Source organism: Triturus cristatus, chromosome 4_2 (assembly GCF_964204655.1).
Source record: "Triturus cristatus chromosome 4_2, aTriCri1.1, whole genome shotgun sequence".
NCBI lineage: Eukaryota > Metazoa > Chordata > Amphibia > Caudata > Salamandridae > Triturus > Triturus cristatus.
In genome coordinates, this window is record NC_140586.1 from 116060956 (window position 1) to 116078428 (window position 17473).

The following is a 17473-nucleotide window of genomic DNA, read 5'->3' on the forward strand; positions in this document are numbered from 1 at the left end:
TAGAGGCCCTCTACACTAACATTCCCCAAAGGGCTACACTTGAAGTTGTAGAAGAAGTCCTATGCGCACAAGAATGGAACTCACCTACACCCATATCATTTGTTATGGAATGTGCGGACAGCGCCCTCACCGAAAACTATTTCCAATTCGAAGATCAAATCTACCATCAAGTACAGGGCACTTTGATGGGGAGCACCTTCGCCCCCAGTCTGGCATGCCTCTATATGGCCCATTTTGAAGCAAAACACATCTTGACCAGCACTAACATATATAAAGACAACGTTATTCTATGGCGCCGCTATATAGATGATGTTCTTATCTTTTGGAAAGGAGACCTGGACTCCATACCCCACTTCGTGAAATGGGTTAACAGCCTCAACCCTTTCCTACGCTTCACTGCCAACACATCGGTACAAAAACTACCCTTCCTGGACCTTTTAATACAAAGCTCGTCCACAGGTCTTACCACAAAAACCTACAAAAAGCCTTCCGACAGTCATAGCCCCCTCCTTTTTAGCAGCTTTCATCCCAAAGCATTATGTGACAACTTACCTTATGGACAATACCTAAGACTCAGACATAATTGCAGCAAATCGGAGGACTTCAATACACAGGCCCAAGAACTCACCACCCATCTAACCAGGAGGGAATATCCTATGGGACCTACCAAAACAGCCTGTAAAAGGGCACGTAATACCAACAGGGAGGTATTACTCAGACCCAATGAAAAAACGACCACCGATTGAATAACATGCGTTACGACCTACACGCAGGAGTCTAACATGATTAAAAAGATCATAAAAAAACATTGGAGATTGTTGGCTTTAGGAGACTGCCCAGTACCACAACCGAGATTTGCCTTCAAGAGAACCAACAACCTAAAAAACCTCTTAATTAGAACTAGACCAAGGAGAGAACCCCCCCCACCAACAACCGACTTTGGGACTTACCACCGGTCATGGGCCACTACCCATGTGTGCAATGCATAGTATGTCCGCTGACTAAAGCAAGCAAGGGTATCAAACTCACAGAGAATCTAACCTGGGTACAAAAAACACACACTAATTGCAACACACGCAATTGCATTTCCCTTATCAGGTGTCCTTGCCAACTCATGTACGTGGGGATGACAACCTGCCCTGTTAAAATCAGAATTTCCGAACACAGCAGTAACATCAGGTGCAGGAGGGACAACACCAAAATGTGTACTCATTTTCTAGGAATTAATCATAAGGCCAATGACATAAGCTGGTCGATACTTGAATCCTTTTCCACAATCAGCAAAGATGCCCTTTTCAAAAAGGAACAAAAATTGATTTTTAAAATCTCAAGCCATACCATTGGCCTCAATGATGAAATCCCTTGGGTCTCACTGAATAATACTTAAAATTCACACCCAATCCCGTGGGTCAGTTACTGAATCTAAAATCCCCACCTTGACCAACAATTAACGTTAACATTGTCACAATTGGCCATTCACCAGGGTTCATCCATACTTCGCATGGCTTTATCACACTCCATGTAGGAATTCACTATCAATCATTAAACATGCCAAGCCTCGTAGGACTCATAGTCAAAATGTGCCATATACTGGACAGCACTCCTCGAGCTCATTAGCCCTCAGCATCACTATCTTCTCATCGCTGAGTGACTAATATTGTGATACACCATCTGTTCCACCCCCGCGGTCTGTTCCGCTACTCATGCCAAGTACCCCACAACTGGGGGTGAGTAGCTAATACGCACATTCCTGTCATGCGATCTGTTTGCCGTTACCACTTTTGATTAGCCACACGCTCCCCCTTTGTACATTATCCTTGAACACCGCACTATTGAGCACTGCACTCGCTGTTACGATTATCAATCAGCACGGCGAGGCACTTTGCATGAGTTGGTTCTTGCGATCACGCCGGAACGTAGTCTGATGGCGCCCTGACTTTAACCATGAATTACTCACTTGCACTTGTGAGTCCAAGCCCTATGCTTCTCGTAGAACCCTTTATTTCTTCCCCTCCACGCATGGTCACCATGACACCATTTAGGATATTGTTGTCTTGTGCATTTGTCATGCTGAATTATTTCAAATCGTTGTGATTATCTTGTTTTGTTTCATCCTGTGTTTTTCCAGGTCTCTTCCTTACAGGTCCTCTACCGCCCAGGGACCACTTCGTACATTGCTGGTGATATACCAAATTTTATTCCACTGGCATTGTAGTAGTGTAAGAGTTTTTTTGAGCATCTTTCTCTAATACACCGGTCCTGAAGAATTTCCGAGCGACCCGCTAGGGGCAGTAGGCAAGAAACATGTCGACCACACTCATATACTAGCCCCTGTGGATCATTATCTATCCAGACAGGGCTCACACATTTTAATTAGGTTAGCACACCACGTGAATAAAATCAATTCCCTATGGCAGTGCTTTACCTATTTTAGATCACTAGCACACTCACTCACTACACCGTTCACTCACCCCCACGCACCAAACGGCTGTCTCTTAAAAGATCTCCGGCAAAGAGCCCCTTCGCGGGAGCCCGTCGGGCATTGCAGCGCCGGCCCGACGAGGAGCACAGCCCCAATGATGAAGCATGACACCTTGCTAGGTGTGTGAGGGCATTCAATAAGAGACTTGTTCCTCCCCCCTTCTTCACCCTTCAGGAACTGCATACACAGTCATGGTCAAACAGGAGCCCATGACCAAAGCTTCCATTGTCATCACATCTCCGTGAGTTAAGCAGTTCATCTCTCTTGAAGAGTGAACACGGTAGTGCCTGGAGCATCCTTCAACTGTCCGAGAATGCCAACTCACTCTAACATAACAGCACATAGGATTGCATCTCACTGACTCTAGCATTGCTTGTGATCGGAGCCAGAATATTTAATGGAGCATGGCCTTAACTCTCAAACCCATTCATTTTGTACTCTGTGCTATGGTCCCTAAAAAGTGGATATCTCATTTGGCCATAGAACAACAAGGATATTCAACTTCTGTCAACAAAGGTCAAATCCCTGCCAGAATGTCAAGATATTTGCATGAAAAACAAAGGTACAATTAATCTAAGCTGTAGTCTCTTATACAGTTGTTGATTATCCTGAAACTGTGGCATGGATCCAACTGTCATAGAGTAGCGTTCCACAGCCTTGGACTAGGAGCAGTGCTATTGTAAGGCCGGAGTCTCTAGAACCAGGAAGATTAGAACCACGAGCAAGATATTCATAAGGTTACTCTTTTAAATCTGGAATGCTTTGCCCACTACCTTCAGCATTGATTGAACTTTACAGCCCTATATAAACAAAACTTAACTTCTATGCACTGCATTGGTAGGGTGTTTCAGTTTGTTTCTTAGTAACATACTGATGCAGGATTCTACAGTCTAACCCTAAATCTAGCCACAAATCTAACCTTAATCCCATACTCCATTTAACACCTTAGCACACATTTTATTAAACGTAGGTGTCCGTATATAAGTGAGAGGCAAAAAATAACCAGAGCTAAGTAAGTGCTTCATATTGCATGGCTTGATTTAGTTAACTTGAATGGATTGGTTGGATGTTACGCATGTTGACATCCTTTAGGGCTTGCTGCACCGTAGAAAAATATTAAATAAATTAGCTGCAGATGCAAAAAGGAAATGAACATACCTGCTCTGTACTCTGGCCGCTGGCCTTCAGCTGGCACTGTTTTTCCAGCTGTGCAATGATCACACTTTGGTTGTTGATGAGGGACGCCAGAAGGCTGTACTTGTCCTGGAGGTCCTGATACTTGGTAGCAATTCTCAGGACTTCTGCAGTGGTGTTGAGGACCATGTTTTCCAGCTGTGAAGCCTCCAGTGTGTGGTCCTTCTTCTGTATGATCTCATGCAACAGCTGGGTGTAGAGTTGGGTGATCCGCGAGTTCATGTTTCGGCTCTCTTTGCGCAGGAACTTGACCTCGTTGACCACGGTCCCGTCCACATCCACCATCTGCTTGAGCTGCTCAATCTGCAGCTGCTGCTTCCGAAGCTCCTCCTTCAAGTCGTGGAGCTCGGTTTTGTTGACGCTAGAGGCATCAAGGTTCTTGGAGTTCACGCAGATTGCCCCTGAGAGTTTTTGTTGGGGTACTATAAAGGTGTACGCACACTTCCCCGTACTCTGTTTGTCCGGAGAGCGGCTGTAGCGAGCTTTGGTGTGGTGTTCGGCATCTGCAGCATACTCTTCTTGCCCTTCAGAGTCAGCAAGTACTAAACCTACTAACAGCAGTATCACAACCCTTGTAAATGTCTTCATCCTTCCAGTCGTAGTGCTGTCATCCACGTATAAAGTTCCTGTTGTTGAAAACAAAATAATATACATTTAAGAGACATTTAAGACTTCTGAGAAGCCCATATCATCGCTGTGATTGTCTCTATATTTTTCACTAAAAGTGTAAAATATACATGGTGGTTTTGTGTAAAAAAAAGCGCCCTATTCGAACCACCTTCATTTGCATCCACATGTCTTGCTAATAAGAGTTGTTGGCACTGTCTTAAGGCTTGATTGAACTGTAAATACTAGATGTTACTATATACCAACTCAATTTTCTTAATTATGAAACCCTTATAGATTGAGTTGCGCATCTCTGATTTAGATGGTAGTCATTTTGATGAGGATTTTGTTTGGAATTTCCCTGAAAATGTTAGAACCGCTTTTAATGTCCATGCAGAATCGCAGCATTGCTGCAAAAATTTACTGAAATCCCTCCTGACACTCTATATAAAGAGGCAATCTGTCTTGCATTGCCAACTCTTTGTTGCCCCTCCGCAATTAGCTTTGCCAGTGCTTGTTAAATTTAGCCAACTTTGGTAAAGTTAATAGAAGATGGCCATCACGCTGAGGCGATGTGGGGGTCGTCATGAAAGTATAAAAAATAAAGTTCTGACCTTTGCATCATGCAATGTAGCAATCGTGTGTAAAGCAACGTAGCAGCAATTGTGAAAGTATAGAAAATAACATGCATCCAATTGGAGCGTTAAGCAAAGTGGGGACCGTCTTGGAAATATACAAAATACACTTAGAAGATGGGCAGCGACCACTATTGGCTTTGCCAATCACTCTGCAGTTTTAAAAGCATCTGGCATTGCCAGGGGCAATAGTGGCGGGGGTGGTGGGGAGGCGGGACATTACACCCACAGAGTGCTAAAATACAAATGATTTTTGAAAAAAATAAAAAAGTGGAAGGACACACTTAATCAATCAATACCAAGAGTGAAACCCACATGCTCCAGAGACGAGACAACGCAAGAATAGGGAGTAAATCTATCGAGGAGGGTTCAAGAGGCCAAGAAGCAGTCCAATCATAAGCAAACATGAAGGCCTCTTTGGGAAGTACAGAAGTATTGATTACAATGCTGTTGTGGAGAAGTGTGGCTCACTGGTTAGAGGAGGCAGACCTGGAAGCAGAGGTCAGCCCGGGACCAGGGTTCAATTCCTGGCTCGGCTGGGTCTTGAGTCCATAAATTGTCCATGGACTCGATAATTCTCGCTCCAGTGCATACTCGATTCATGGGTTCACACTCTGCGACTCTGGGCAATAGCTTGCTTAATCTCCACAATGGCCCCTCGCCCGGTTGGTAATTTGCGCTATATAAATATCTGTACATTTACATTTATGAGACAGCTATAGCTGTTTTCAGTGAAATCGCAAAAAGTAAAACGCTGTGAACCATAATAAACAGTGCAGAGTTCATAATACCCATTAGATCCCTGGATTTTTTTCCCCAAAAGTTGTGTGCACTGCTGATCAGCCATGCGTGAATTTATCCTCTGGCTTTAAGGGTCACTCGCAATGGAGTTTTCAAACAACTTGATGTTGTTTTGGTTTGTGATATAGAGAGAAAAGGACCATGCCTTTTGGTATGTATGTGTATATTTTTGAAACCCATCACAAGTGTGGACTGGCACTGTTGAACTTAGCACAAATTGCTTTTGACACTATTCTGTAAACTCAGGGATACAGTGACACGTGGAAGGTTCCTATTAACAATAGAGAGCATTTCTAGCAAGGGTATTTAGAGGGATCACGTAGAAATGTATTACTTAATTATGTTTAAGCATAAAACCTCTCTACACACACACCTACATACATATATCTGCTTGGGTGCCTTTATTACACAAAATGCAGGGGTGTAAAAAAAACGTGTTACAAGTAACCGTGATCTGTGTGAAATATTTCACAGTTTTCTGTAAAGTATGGATTTCATATTCAGAGTGACAGCTTCCAAACCACTGTGCAGAGCTTTACCATTACCAGGGCTACGAGAATTATGTGGCACGAACAGCCACATTTTGCTTCAAAGAACACAAATAATGTGGCACTTTCTCTGGTTGTATTATTTAATCAATTTGACCTAGAAACAATATTTTTGTGAAAGCTGGAAATTATGTGGCAAATTTTGCAGCACGCTAGTTAAATCCATAATTACGTAGTAAATGCAGCAGCCACAGAAGCACATTAATCTACTGGCCCTCACCATAGAACATTGTTTTATCAGAAATGTAATACATTAATACAGTGCTGGAATTGGAAAACATCTACATTGGGAACCCAAAAATAGAAAGTCCAGGCATGGCAGAGGAAAACGGAGAGAGTCCTGAGGTGTGGAGCTTGAAAAGCAGTCGGACTGCCAACTTGTACATTTATTTTTAAAAATTCTGCTACAAAGAAATTGGTAACAAAGACATATGTGACAGTAAATCTGTACAATCTGTACAGGATTACTTAATTAGTCAAAAAGAAGCTAAAGCTGCATTTTAAAATATATTACAGGGTTAAGACACCTGCTGGACCGATCATTCTGTGCCCAGCAATTTTGAGGGGATTATAATAGTGGTAAAATAACTCTAGTGTTTAACGAAGTTCTGGGAGAGTTCTGTGTTTTGTCTATTCACAGTTTTGACCCATCAAGTAGCATGAATGGTTAATTTGCCTGCTGCAAAGCACATAGTGAAACACGCAGATCACAGATTTGTATTTTATTTAGATAGGCAAGTGGGCTGCTGCTTTTGATAGGGCGAGCCTTTTTTTTTGTTGAGGGATTAAATAATAATATTTAATTAATGTCAAACTCACGTAAAAATGTACAAGATGCCGAAATGTCATTGGCTAAAATAGCAAAGAGATAGAGAATTGACACACCTCACCACTCATGAGGAAGGGCTTTACATTTTGTAGGAATATATGATCTATCTGTCAGCCGCGGCCCGTGGAGGGAGTTCCGTGGGGCGGTAAGGCGGGGCGGGGGAGGGGCAGGGTGGGGGGTTCTAAAAACCGGAGTATGGATAATTGCAGGTAAGTAAACAATTAAATAAACAAAACGAATTTCGTAGCGCGCGCTGCATCGCAAAATGCAATGCAGCGGGCGCTACGAAATTCGTTTTATTTATTTAATTGTTTACTTACCTGCAATTACCCATATTCTGGTTTTTAGAACCCTGCCCCGCCTTACCGCCCCACGGAACTCCCTCCACGGGCCGCGGCTGCAAGTATCTGTGATGAATTTATTTCACTCTGGTGCTAAATGAAACAACGTTCTGTCGTTATGTGTCCCTCCTACATCTTTTAAAGAATGGGGTTCCAAACTTAGGCTTTCTGCTCTGGACACAGCATACTGTTTTAGAAGCAAACACTGTGCATGCATGTGATATTTGTATTGCCAAAAAGCAGCAAAGCCCTGTACAAGGTCAAAGACAAAGATACAGTCAATGAGTGCCTGTGGGAGAAGCAGGGTTCTGATAGTGAACTTCGTCCTGATGTACTGTTCCTTAAATAGGTGTGACCTCAGCGCGTTCCTACATTGGAGGAGGCTTAGAAAAGGCTTGATGGATACAGGGATGTTTTTACAGCTCCTGTGTGCATAAATGGAGAAAACATGTTGTCTGTTTTTTTGATGTTAGGGCGAGCCTTTTGTTACTTTTATATCATAAGTTGTAAGCCCTCTACTATAGCAAAGTGATGTATTTACCGGCATCAAGGAGCTGCATACAAACTGTAATTCATGGGATAAGATCCTTATTCTTTTTCTCAAACTGTTGTTATTCTAAGAGTGCAAAGAAGGGCTCCTTTTGGAAATAATAAAGTCTTGTTAGTATAGATAGAGGTAGGCTAGCCACTGGAAGCTCGAGCTAGACCTGAGCACGATACCAGGTTCAGGAAGGCTCAGCTCGAGGTCTTCCTGAACCTCGAGCTCAAAACGAGCTGAGCTTTCATGTGGTTTCTGCCTTCTTCCCTTGTTCTACCCTCATACATTAGAGTTGAAAGCAAAGTATTGTCATTTGAGATGAAAAAGAGAGACATATGAACACCCATTTAGTGGCTTAATTGTACGAAGTAAAACCAGAAAACATGGGACTAATCCCAGCTTACTCACTTACCCAAGTGGGTGATTTTAGACACATACGATATTTCCCCAGAACTCCTTTTGCTTTATTACCAGATATGAATGCACCTTACCAAATACTTGAGTTCAGAATCAAAGCTGTATAAAAATGTATTATGTTTAATTTAACATACTATAATGTTGCTGTATCTATAAGAACCTAGGCCACATTCAGGGCGCACATGACAAATGTCTTGCCTCGTACTTCACTAATGGCATTGTTACCAGGGCTGGGCAGGAACGGTTCTAAGTTCATGTTTAAAAACTAGAACTTTAAAGTACCTCTTGCTGTAGTGATATAATGTAACATATTATAGTCAATGCTTCCACATGTTAAAGCAATACACTTTTTAGAAATTTCCAGAAACATTTTCAAATTTTTCGTGACGGTTGTTGCATGATTGCAGGGAAATATTTTCATGGCTCACCTCTGGCTCTGCAAGCCAGAACCTTGGCTCATCTCTGGTTTGGCTCGGCCTATTAATTCGTTAGCTTGGCCACCTCTACATACAGACAACCACACTCACTGTGTTAAGTTGTATATCCTGACTTTATGTTTCTCTTAACATTTGATATCTACAAGTATGGATGATATGTGATTGCTACAAGTTACAACTCTCATAGTCTTATGTAACATTTACCGTACATTGATTTACACATTTGTATGATTTATTGTGCCTCTGTGTGTGATGCAAAGTGCTCTGTCGCCCTACACTGGTTTTGGACTTTTTACTGTGGGTGAGACTCTAAAGTGGTGTCTCACCCACGGTAATCACACAGTAGATGGACTGCACATGTTTACAGCCAGTGTCTGTCTTTTATAGATAAGGCCGCTGCAACACAGCAATGGTAAGGGGCACATGGCTGTTACACGTAACACTCTTCAGGGTTAGATATTGACCTAGATATAGGCCTTATAATAGTGGACACTCACAGGGAAAATCAGTGTGGTTTACTGTTTGTAGTGAAAGAGCCACTCTTGTGGTTTGGCACCCTAGAATGACTTCCATCTACCATCATTTTAACTGACTTTAGTGTGTTATTTTACCCTAGCCTTAATGTAGGATGGTTCTGCATATGCCTGCTTCTCTTCTTTCTTGTAATCTTGCTGTCTTTCAGTGGGAGCTGTCACGGAGTAGAATAGTCTTGCCAAGAATAGAAGGTGTGGGATGTGCATTTGAAAGCATGAGAGGGAGAGAGAGGTGTGGAATGTACACTTTGGTTTCGAAGTGCAGTGTTGTGGGCAGTGATGCACACATGTGCTCGGTGTTGTACATTGGTGAGAATTATGAGTTCTTACTTTTGGCTTTGACATGGCCTCATGTTACCTTGTTTTCTGACTTTGACTATTGGCTTTGACATGGCCTCATGTCATCTTGTTTTCTGACTTTTCCTTGCTTCTGCGTGTACAGCAGTGCTTGTAAGTAGTTTGGGGTTATGTGAATTATAAGTGCTTACTATTAGCTTTGACATGGCCTCATGTCATCCTTTTTCTCTGGCTTTGCATTGCTGCTCGCACATAACTGCAAAGTGGGGAGGGCATGTTTCTGCTCCTGACTTGTTTTTCGCTCTTCACTGACCAGAGTGAACTGGATATTATCTGTAGAATGTCCAACTCTGCCTCGAAGTCAAAATACGGGAGCTTGGCCAGCCTTCGTCTTGGCCTTGACACAGACTGGTACAGCCAGCTCGGTTTTTTCTAATGAGGTGGGGGCAAGGTTTTCTAGAAGCTTCGCCTCACGTTGAGTAATGGTATTAAAGCTGGGAGCCTTTGGGGGCCAGGTGGAAGTTCACCACAGAATAGACGTATTGCTGTGTAGGTGACGGAACTTGAGTCCTTGTATATATTTTCTACTCTTTGCTATTTGTATATATACTGCTTTTTATTCTAATTGTTTATTGTAGTTAATTGGCACTTGGAAATCTGCATTTACTGATATATTTGGCCTACCGTTTTAAAAATTGCATTAATTAACTTGTGTGTGTTATTTTAAATGCACCTGCATTTGTTTTCTTGCCTCGCCTAAAGGGAGTGCTGTGTCTTTTTCCTCATCTTTAGGGGTGCTGCTCAAAGTGTATATTATTTAAAGGTGCAGTGGTATATTTGCCTCCAGAGTGCGAGTGCAGGGTTTGGGTGTGTCCTTTTAGCGAAAAGCACATTCATTACACTGTTTTGTATGCAGTGACACTTGAATATACACCTGGGGGGAAATCTTCCTTAGAGTCAAGGTTCCTTTATCTTTTGCCTATAAAGTCCACGGAGAAATCAAACGGGGGTCAAAATGTGTGCCCAATTGAAATATACATATCCCAAGCAGATATATATATATTCTTTATGGGTCATCCGGAATTGTCATATCTCTCTGGCTCAGCTCAGAATAAGCACCCAGATATTTTGCCTTCCTGCTGGGCCATGTTACACTGCTCTCCAGCAGAAAGAACAAAGGCCACCTCACACAAAGGGAGCAATTAACAGTGCCTCCTGAGATCTTGCGGAGGAAAGGGTTGGGAAGAAAAACTGCATTTGTTAATTAGCTGTCACAATGTACCTGGGTTGGGACAGCCCAGACCCACTAAAAAACAGAAGGGAACCCAGACCTCTAGAGCCAACACAGGAGGGGGCGACTATTTGGAGTTTTGGTGGAAATGGTCCTAGCAGTGATATCAGCGAGGGGCGGAGCTGAGGCCCACAGAGGAGATGTGACCAGTGACTCCTGAATGGCACCACCTTGAAATGTGCCAGCATGCTGTGCAGGAGGGTTCGAACAGGGGTGTAAAGGTTATGTAGCACCCTATTATTGACCAGGGGCACCTGGCTTCTAGAACGTTCTACCCCTATTTAAAAGCTCTTGCACAAGGGAAAAAGAGTGCTTTTTGTTGGAACTGTACATTGGGGCTGGACGGCGGAAGCCATGAGCAACTGAAAGGGAAAAAAAACCCTGATGCCCTTTTGGACTAAAGACTCCATTTGACCCCAGGACCAGTGGGTCTCTCTCTAGGACCAGGGAAGCTGGTCCCCTTCCCCCCATAAGGATCAGTTGAGGGAAGAACTGGACTTCTACACCCACACAGGAGGAAAGAAGCCTCAGACGACAAGGAAAACAAGCATTGGCATAGCCATTAGGTCTCACTTTTGGGACCTTATAAGTATTTAGTTATGCAGCACAATATCCTTGGTGCAACAGTATCAACTGTTGCATGGCTAAACACTTATAAGGTCCCAAAGGCGAGACCTATTGGCTATGCCAATGCTTGTTGTGGATTGTTTCTAGTTTGTTTTCTTCCTTGATTCTGCTTGATATGATTTGTCTTCAAAGCAATATGTCTTAGTATCACATTTCCTTCTATCGTTTTTTTTCTCTCCTAGAAAAGAAACAGTGTTTTATGCCCACTAAATGCTGCCACCTAGGCGGATTCCACTGGTGGTCACAGAAGGTCGATTTTTGCATTTTTGAAGCCCTGTCTGTACAGATCTTGGTGCCTGCAGTATGCAAAACAAATCCCTTTCTGCAGCTGAGCATAAACTCTGCCCAGGAGCCGACTGTTATAAACACAAAGCACAGACAGGCTGCCGCTAGTCTGCAACCTCCCTTTTTTATTTACATTTTTATTAGGTTTTAGAAACCTAAACACGCATAATGCAATCAGTGCACATCGGTAGAAGGAATAATGCAGCTCCGATGCTTGTAAAAAACCAATAGAATGCTGTCAAAAAGCAATAACACCTATTAAAATAGCTTGCATTAGCCACTGCCTGGCGTTTTTAAATGCGAGTGGTTATAAATGTGTTTGTCACGAAGAAAACAAAGATTACAGGGGGTCATAAAGGCAGACAAGACAAAGAAGCTGAGATGGAATCGAAGTAAGGAATAATTCAATAAGAGAAGCAGTGGGGAAGAAAAAAAGAGAAGCAAATCTGGCAGAATGTAAGGAAAATGAAAAGGCTGAAAGGAATGAGGGAAAGAAACTCTTGCCGATCTGAAGAGAAAAGTATGAAGATAAAGAGGAAATAAACAATGAAAGGGAGAATTAAAGGAAAATAGAACACAAAGGGGTTTGAAGGGAAGGCAGGAACAGAGAGACAGAAACAAGAAAATGATTAAAGAGAAAGGAGCCAAGAGGAAGAAAGGGTGATATAGAAAAAGAAAGACATCTAAGAGAAAAATGCAAGACAAACAGAGCAACAAACAGGATGATTCAGTGAAATAGAGAAGTAAAAAACAAGGAAGGGAAGAGGGATGGGAAGAAAGGAAAACAAGATCTGCTGCCAAACATTGGCGTGCATGGTGGCCAATTGTGGCAATCGTTCTGTAGGGGGAGCTGTCAAACTTAAAATGCTTGCGCTCCATTCAGAAAAGCTGCCGATAAACGTACAAAGGAATGTGTGTGCGATTGGCGCAAGGAGATACCATGCTTTGGTTAGGGGGGAAGGGGGGCATGCGTTCACGGTACATTAGGAGAGCATGCTTGTACCACGCACGGACATTCAGCTGCCCTGGCAATTACCACAGCCTTTCGTTAAGCTCTGCTCATTTCTGTGACTCCACTTGGATACAAAGGCCATTTCCTACTGCCCTCAGACCCATACCTTTATATTAACCTAAAAAGCAAACCCGGTTCAGAGCAATACTTCAGAAATCCGGCTGACAGAAATGTACTGCTTGTGCAAGCACCTTTCACAACGCGCTGCTTCTAGCAAGAATGTAACCACTTTGCACAATATACCTAAATGTACAGAGTATGGGGGAGGAGACGGGGTATTGTACACAAAGGCAACCGTCGTACAGTAAGCTGACGAAGAGGGAGGGGGAGAAGGGAGGGAGTAGTGAGAGCAGAGAGACAGAGGGGGTGGAGGAGCATTGTAAGGCTTAATGAGCCATTACAAAAGCCAGATGGCGAGCTTCAGGCCAGCAAAGGCCTCTCTGGTAGCACTTTAAAAACCCGCTTACCAAAGGTCTCACTTGAGCGAGCGCATGCGCTAGCTCAGGCGAGACCTAAAAAGAGAAAGGCTGGTGCAGGGAGCCTGTGGAACCAGCTCCCTGCATTGTGTTCCACCTTAGAGGACAGGAGGTCTGAGGGAGAGACTATAGGTGGCAAGGGCACACCACCAAGAGTGAAATGAGTACAAGATCGAGAAGATCGGCGCAATGGGGCCAGAGAAATGCCAGGAAAAAGATATGATCTTTGAACCCCCCCCCAGTTGTCTACCAGAGCACGTGCAGCTCCACTGCCCAGGACTTCAGGGCCTGGGGGTCACCACAAGGATTATTAATATGTAATGAACCCTGGAGGGGCGTTGTACTGCTCGATTTTCCTGGCCCTATTGTGTTGACGGGTGATTAGGGTGACTTCAGTCTCTTACCATTCAAGCCTAAGGGTTAGAGTAGTGAATGAAGTCTATTTACTAGGCACTTCGACATGATCCTGTGTTCTTCCCCATAGATTAGGGCTTGCACACATATCCTAGGGGATAGATTTGTTAGTATTAGGGATAACCTGCCCTGTAGTGAGGGTATTTCATGGAGCCGTGCTGAATTCAGGCCTGGTAGGCCTCAAACGGGAGAGACCCCATCTTTCTTTCTGCTCCGGCAGCTTGAGATGCTTCTAGGTTAAAGGGGATGTTTTAGTTATGAGGTGTTATTCGCTTGGAGAGAACCGGTTCAGACCGGCCCTTATCGAAGGATTGTATTTTTCTTCATGCCGAAGACACTACATCAGGCCGGCCGGCTGGGAAAGTGTCCTTGGTACGGAGAGGTACGAGAATTTGGTGGGCGGCAGGTTACGGGCCGGAATTTTCCATGAGGAAATGCACCTCTATATTAGTGAAAGTCTGAGGCAGTTACGTGGCACACTTACTTCAGTCCGTAGGCGGCATCTAGCCGTTAGCAGTAAAGCTACTACTTATTCCAGGGAAGACAGATGACAAACTTGAAGGCGGAGAAAAACCGAGAGACAGATACTCTTCTAGCAGAATTGCCAGAGAGGAGAGAGTAGCCGATGAGGAAGAGGTCCCAGTGACTCGGAGAAGGGAGACTACGGAGGTGTGACCTCCAGGCGAGCCGAGGCACAGACGAGAAGGGAACCTAGATGACCATTGAGTGCAGGCTACACACGACTAAGGTGATGTCGACCCCTTTCTTATTAGAGTGTACAACCTAATCTTTCACTTTTCTTTGCAGGTTATGTGTTACACAGTAATGTTATGTGATTGCGTATATAATAAATAATAAAGTATCCAGTTTGTAGTGAATCAACATGTGCTGCGTGTTCTTGTATAAGAGGGTAGCCTATTCTTCTAGTCAGCTGTGACTTGACATGAACAGATGTTAACCCTGATCAGGTAAGTGGTAACTGAATAAGGGAGAGAGGAGCCCCTCGAACCAGAGAACAGGTTGTGCTCAAACTGGCAGTTCTTGTGTGATCTGATAAATAGTAAAACTGATTCCCCTGTTGTATGTTATGGTAATCATAGGATGAACTTGTACTGAGGCTGCCGTCTGGGTAGGAAGTCCTGGGTCCGTCTGGGACCGCGAGGCTAAGGCTGCCGTCTGGGTAGGAAGTCCTGGGTCCGTCTGGGACCGCGAGGCTGAGGCTGCCGTCTGGGTAGGAAGTCCTGGGTCCGTCTGGGACCGCGAGGCTAAGGCTGCCGTCTGGGTAGGAAGTCCTGGGTCCGTCTGGGACCGCGAGGCTGAGGCTGCCGTCTGGGTAGGAAGTCCTGGGTCCGTCTGGGACCGCGAGGCTAAGGCTGCCGTCTGGGTAGGAAGTCCTGGGTCCGTCTGGGACCGCGAGGCTAAGGCTGCCGTCTGGGTAGGAAGTCCTGGGTCCGTCTGGGACCGCGAGGCTAAGGCTGCCGTCTGGGTAGGAAGTCCTGGGTCCGTCTGGGATCGCGAGGCCGCCACTTGTATTATAAGAGGTCTAGATACATATATATATATATATATATATATATATATAGTAGGAATTCCCTGTCCTTAGGTGGTATATATATATATATCGGTGGTTACTTGTTGTGAATAGGCCCTAGGGAGAGGGTAACGTTCTGGCTGGGTTAGAGAGGCTCTGATGAGCGGGTTCTATCTGATCCGAAAACCCAAGCAGAACATTTGGCGTCACGAACCGTTTTCGAAACCTGTGTGCGTCGTGTTGTCTCGTGTTTGCTTTCGGCGTGTGCGTGGTTTTGTTTGTATATTATTTGTGGTATACTTGTGTGTATAGTTTTTCTTCTTCTTTCTTTTCTTTTTCTTTCTTTTCTTCTTTCTTTTTCACGATGTTTTCTAGAAAGTCAAAATCTACTTTTAAGTTGCCCGTTGATATTCCCGGATGGGATTCAACGCCTTATGAAGCCTTAGCCCGTGAGTGGGCTGATTCTACTGGTTTGAGTGAGAATTGGAATTCTTCTTTGGAGCTGGCGGAGCCGGCTAATGTGATTACTTGTTTACAGAAGGCCCCCATCTCGAAGGGTGAGGAGATTCCCATTTTGGGGCGCAGAGGTTGGATTGTTCTGTCTGCGTACAGGATTCTGCATGAGAGGTTGTTGAAGCTACAGATATCTCTTAAGGATGTGGAAGCGCACTTTGTTGAGATTCAGAATTCTCATACTTTGTTGCGGTGTCAAAATAAGTTGCTTGCTGACAAACTTGAGACTTACCAGACTATTGCCGAGAGGGCGGCTGTGCGAATTGCTCGTTATAAATACAAGAATCGGCGCGGTCGGGTTTCGACGCGAAAGGTGCGTCTGGTCGTGGCGAAAGCCGGACTGGATTGGAATCCTGATGAATGGGATGGTAATATCTGGAATTCGAGTGATTCTTGTTCCTCGGGTGAGGAATCTGTCAAGCGCGAGTCCTCTCGCTCCCGCCATGATTGTAAGCCTGCTTCTCGCACCTCTGATGGTGCACCCCGTGATTGCGCTCGTCCTTCGAGCGGGGTTGATGCTTCTTCCGCTGATTGTTCCTCTACGTGTACTGGTCGAGCTCCTTGTGATGCTCATCCCGCGGTCTCGGTGCATCCAGTTTTTCGTCGGAAGTTGCAGCAGTCTCCAGCTGCTCCGCAGGGTGTTTCTTTAGACTCTTTAGAGGACTTTACTCAACAGGAAATTAGTGATATTTTGCAGCGATTTTGGCAGCGAGCTGGTGAGACCTTGCTCACATGGATGGTGCGCCTTTATGAACTGGGCGCTGCTGGCATTATGTTAGATAATGGCGATTGTTTGAAGTTTTGTTCCTTGAGTTCGGATTCTACTGTACAGGATCATTTTCGTAACTATAATGGTGGTGGTCAAATTTCTTTACTTCAATTGGCGACTGAGGGTTGTAATATAAAGTATCCTACTGAGTCTGATTGGCCTGTGAATGACAAACCGTGGTATACTTTGCGCGACGCTGCACAACGTCTCAAAGAGGAGGTGATGAAAACGGCAATTTTTCTGGGTACTGCTGACAGGTTGCTTGATGGTTCGTTGACATCTTCTGTGCGGAATCGTATTATTCGTTCTTCCCCTGTTGCTTATAAGCAAGTCATGATGACTTTATTGATTAATCAGACTGGTAACGTGTTATCTACGGTACTGGAATCGATACGCCAACTCGGTGAGTTGGGTGAGTGGTTTAAACCTGAACGTCAGTCCCGGCCTGACACTCGTACTCCTGGTGACAATAAACTTACTAGACGTGATATCTTTTCTGGTCTTCTGGCCGATGGTGTGCGGAGGGAGGACATTGACGGTGAGACTACTGCTCGTTTGTGGGAGTTGTTTCGCAAACGTGGCTTGGATCGGAAGGAGGGTGCCCGGCGTGTTCGGATGACTGAGTGTGATCGTGGTGGTTCTGACGGTAGCGGTGATGACGACCGCCGTGGGCGCTCTGTTCGTCGTGATGATCGACGTTATGTACGTGATATGTCCCCCCGTTGAGAGAGAGACAGAGAGAGAGAAGAGGAAAGAGAGAGGGGAAAAAATGATTATGTTTACAGCAGACGTAGAGATGATAGGGATCAATCCCCTGAGTCGAGGAGGGGAGAGGATCGTCATAGTTTGGCCGATCGAAACCAGCAGTGCAATGCAGATAATACAAATCCATTTCGT

General features: G+C 44.4%; 1 protein-coding gene across 2 annotated transcripts in view; it reads right to left on the minus strand.

Moving 5' to 3' along the window:
• LOC146833118 (angiopoietin-related protein 2-like) overlaps positions 1-17473 on the minus strand; it is a 208799-nt gene that overhangs the window by 132138 nt on the left and 59188 nt on the right. For both annotated transcript variants that reach the window (XM_085600741.1, XM_085600740.1), the window contains exon 2: positions 3641-4302. In XM_085600741.1, coding sequence (XP_085456867.1) covers positions 3641-4264 — 624 coding nt within the window. In that variant the 5' untranslated portion in view covers positions 4265-4302. The remainder of the gene's footprint in view (positions 1-3640; positions 4303-17473) is intronic.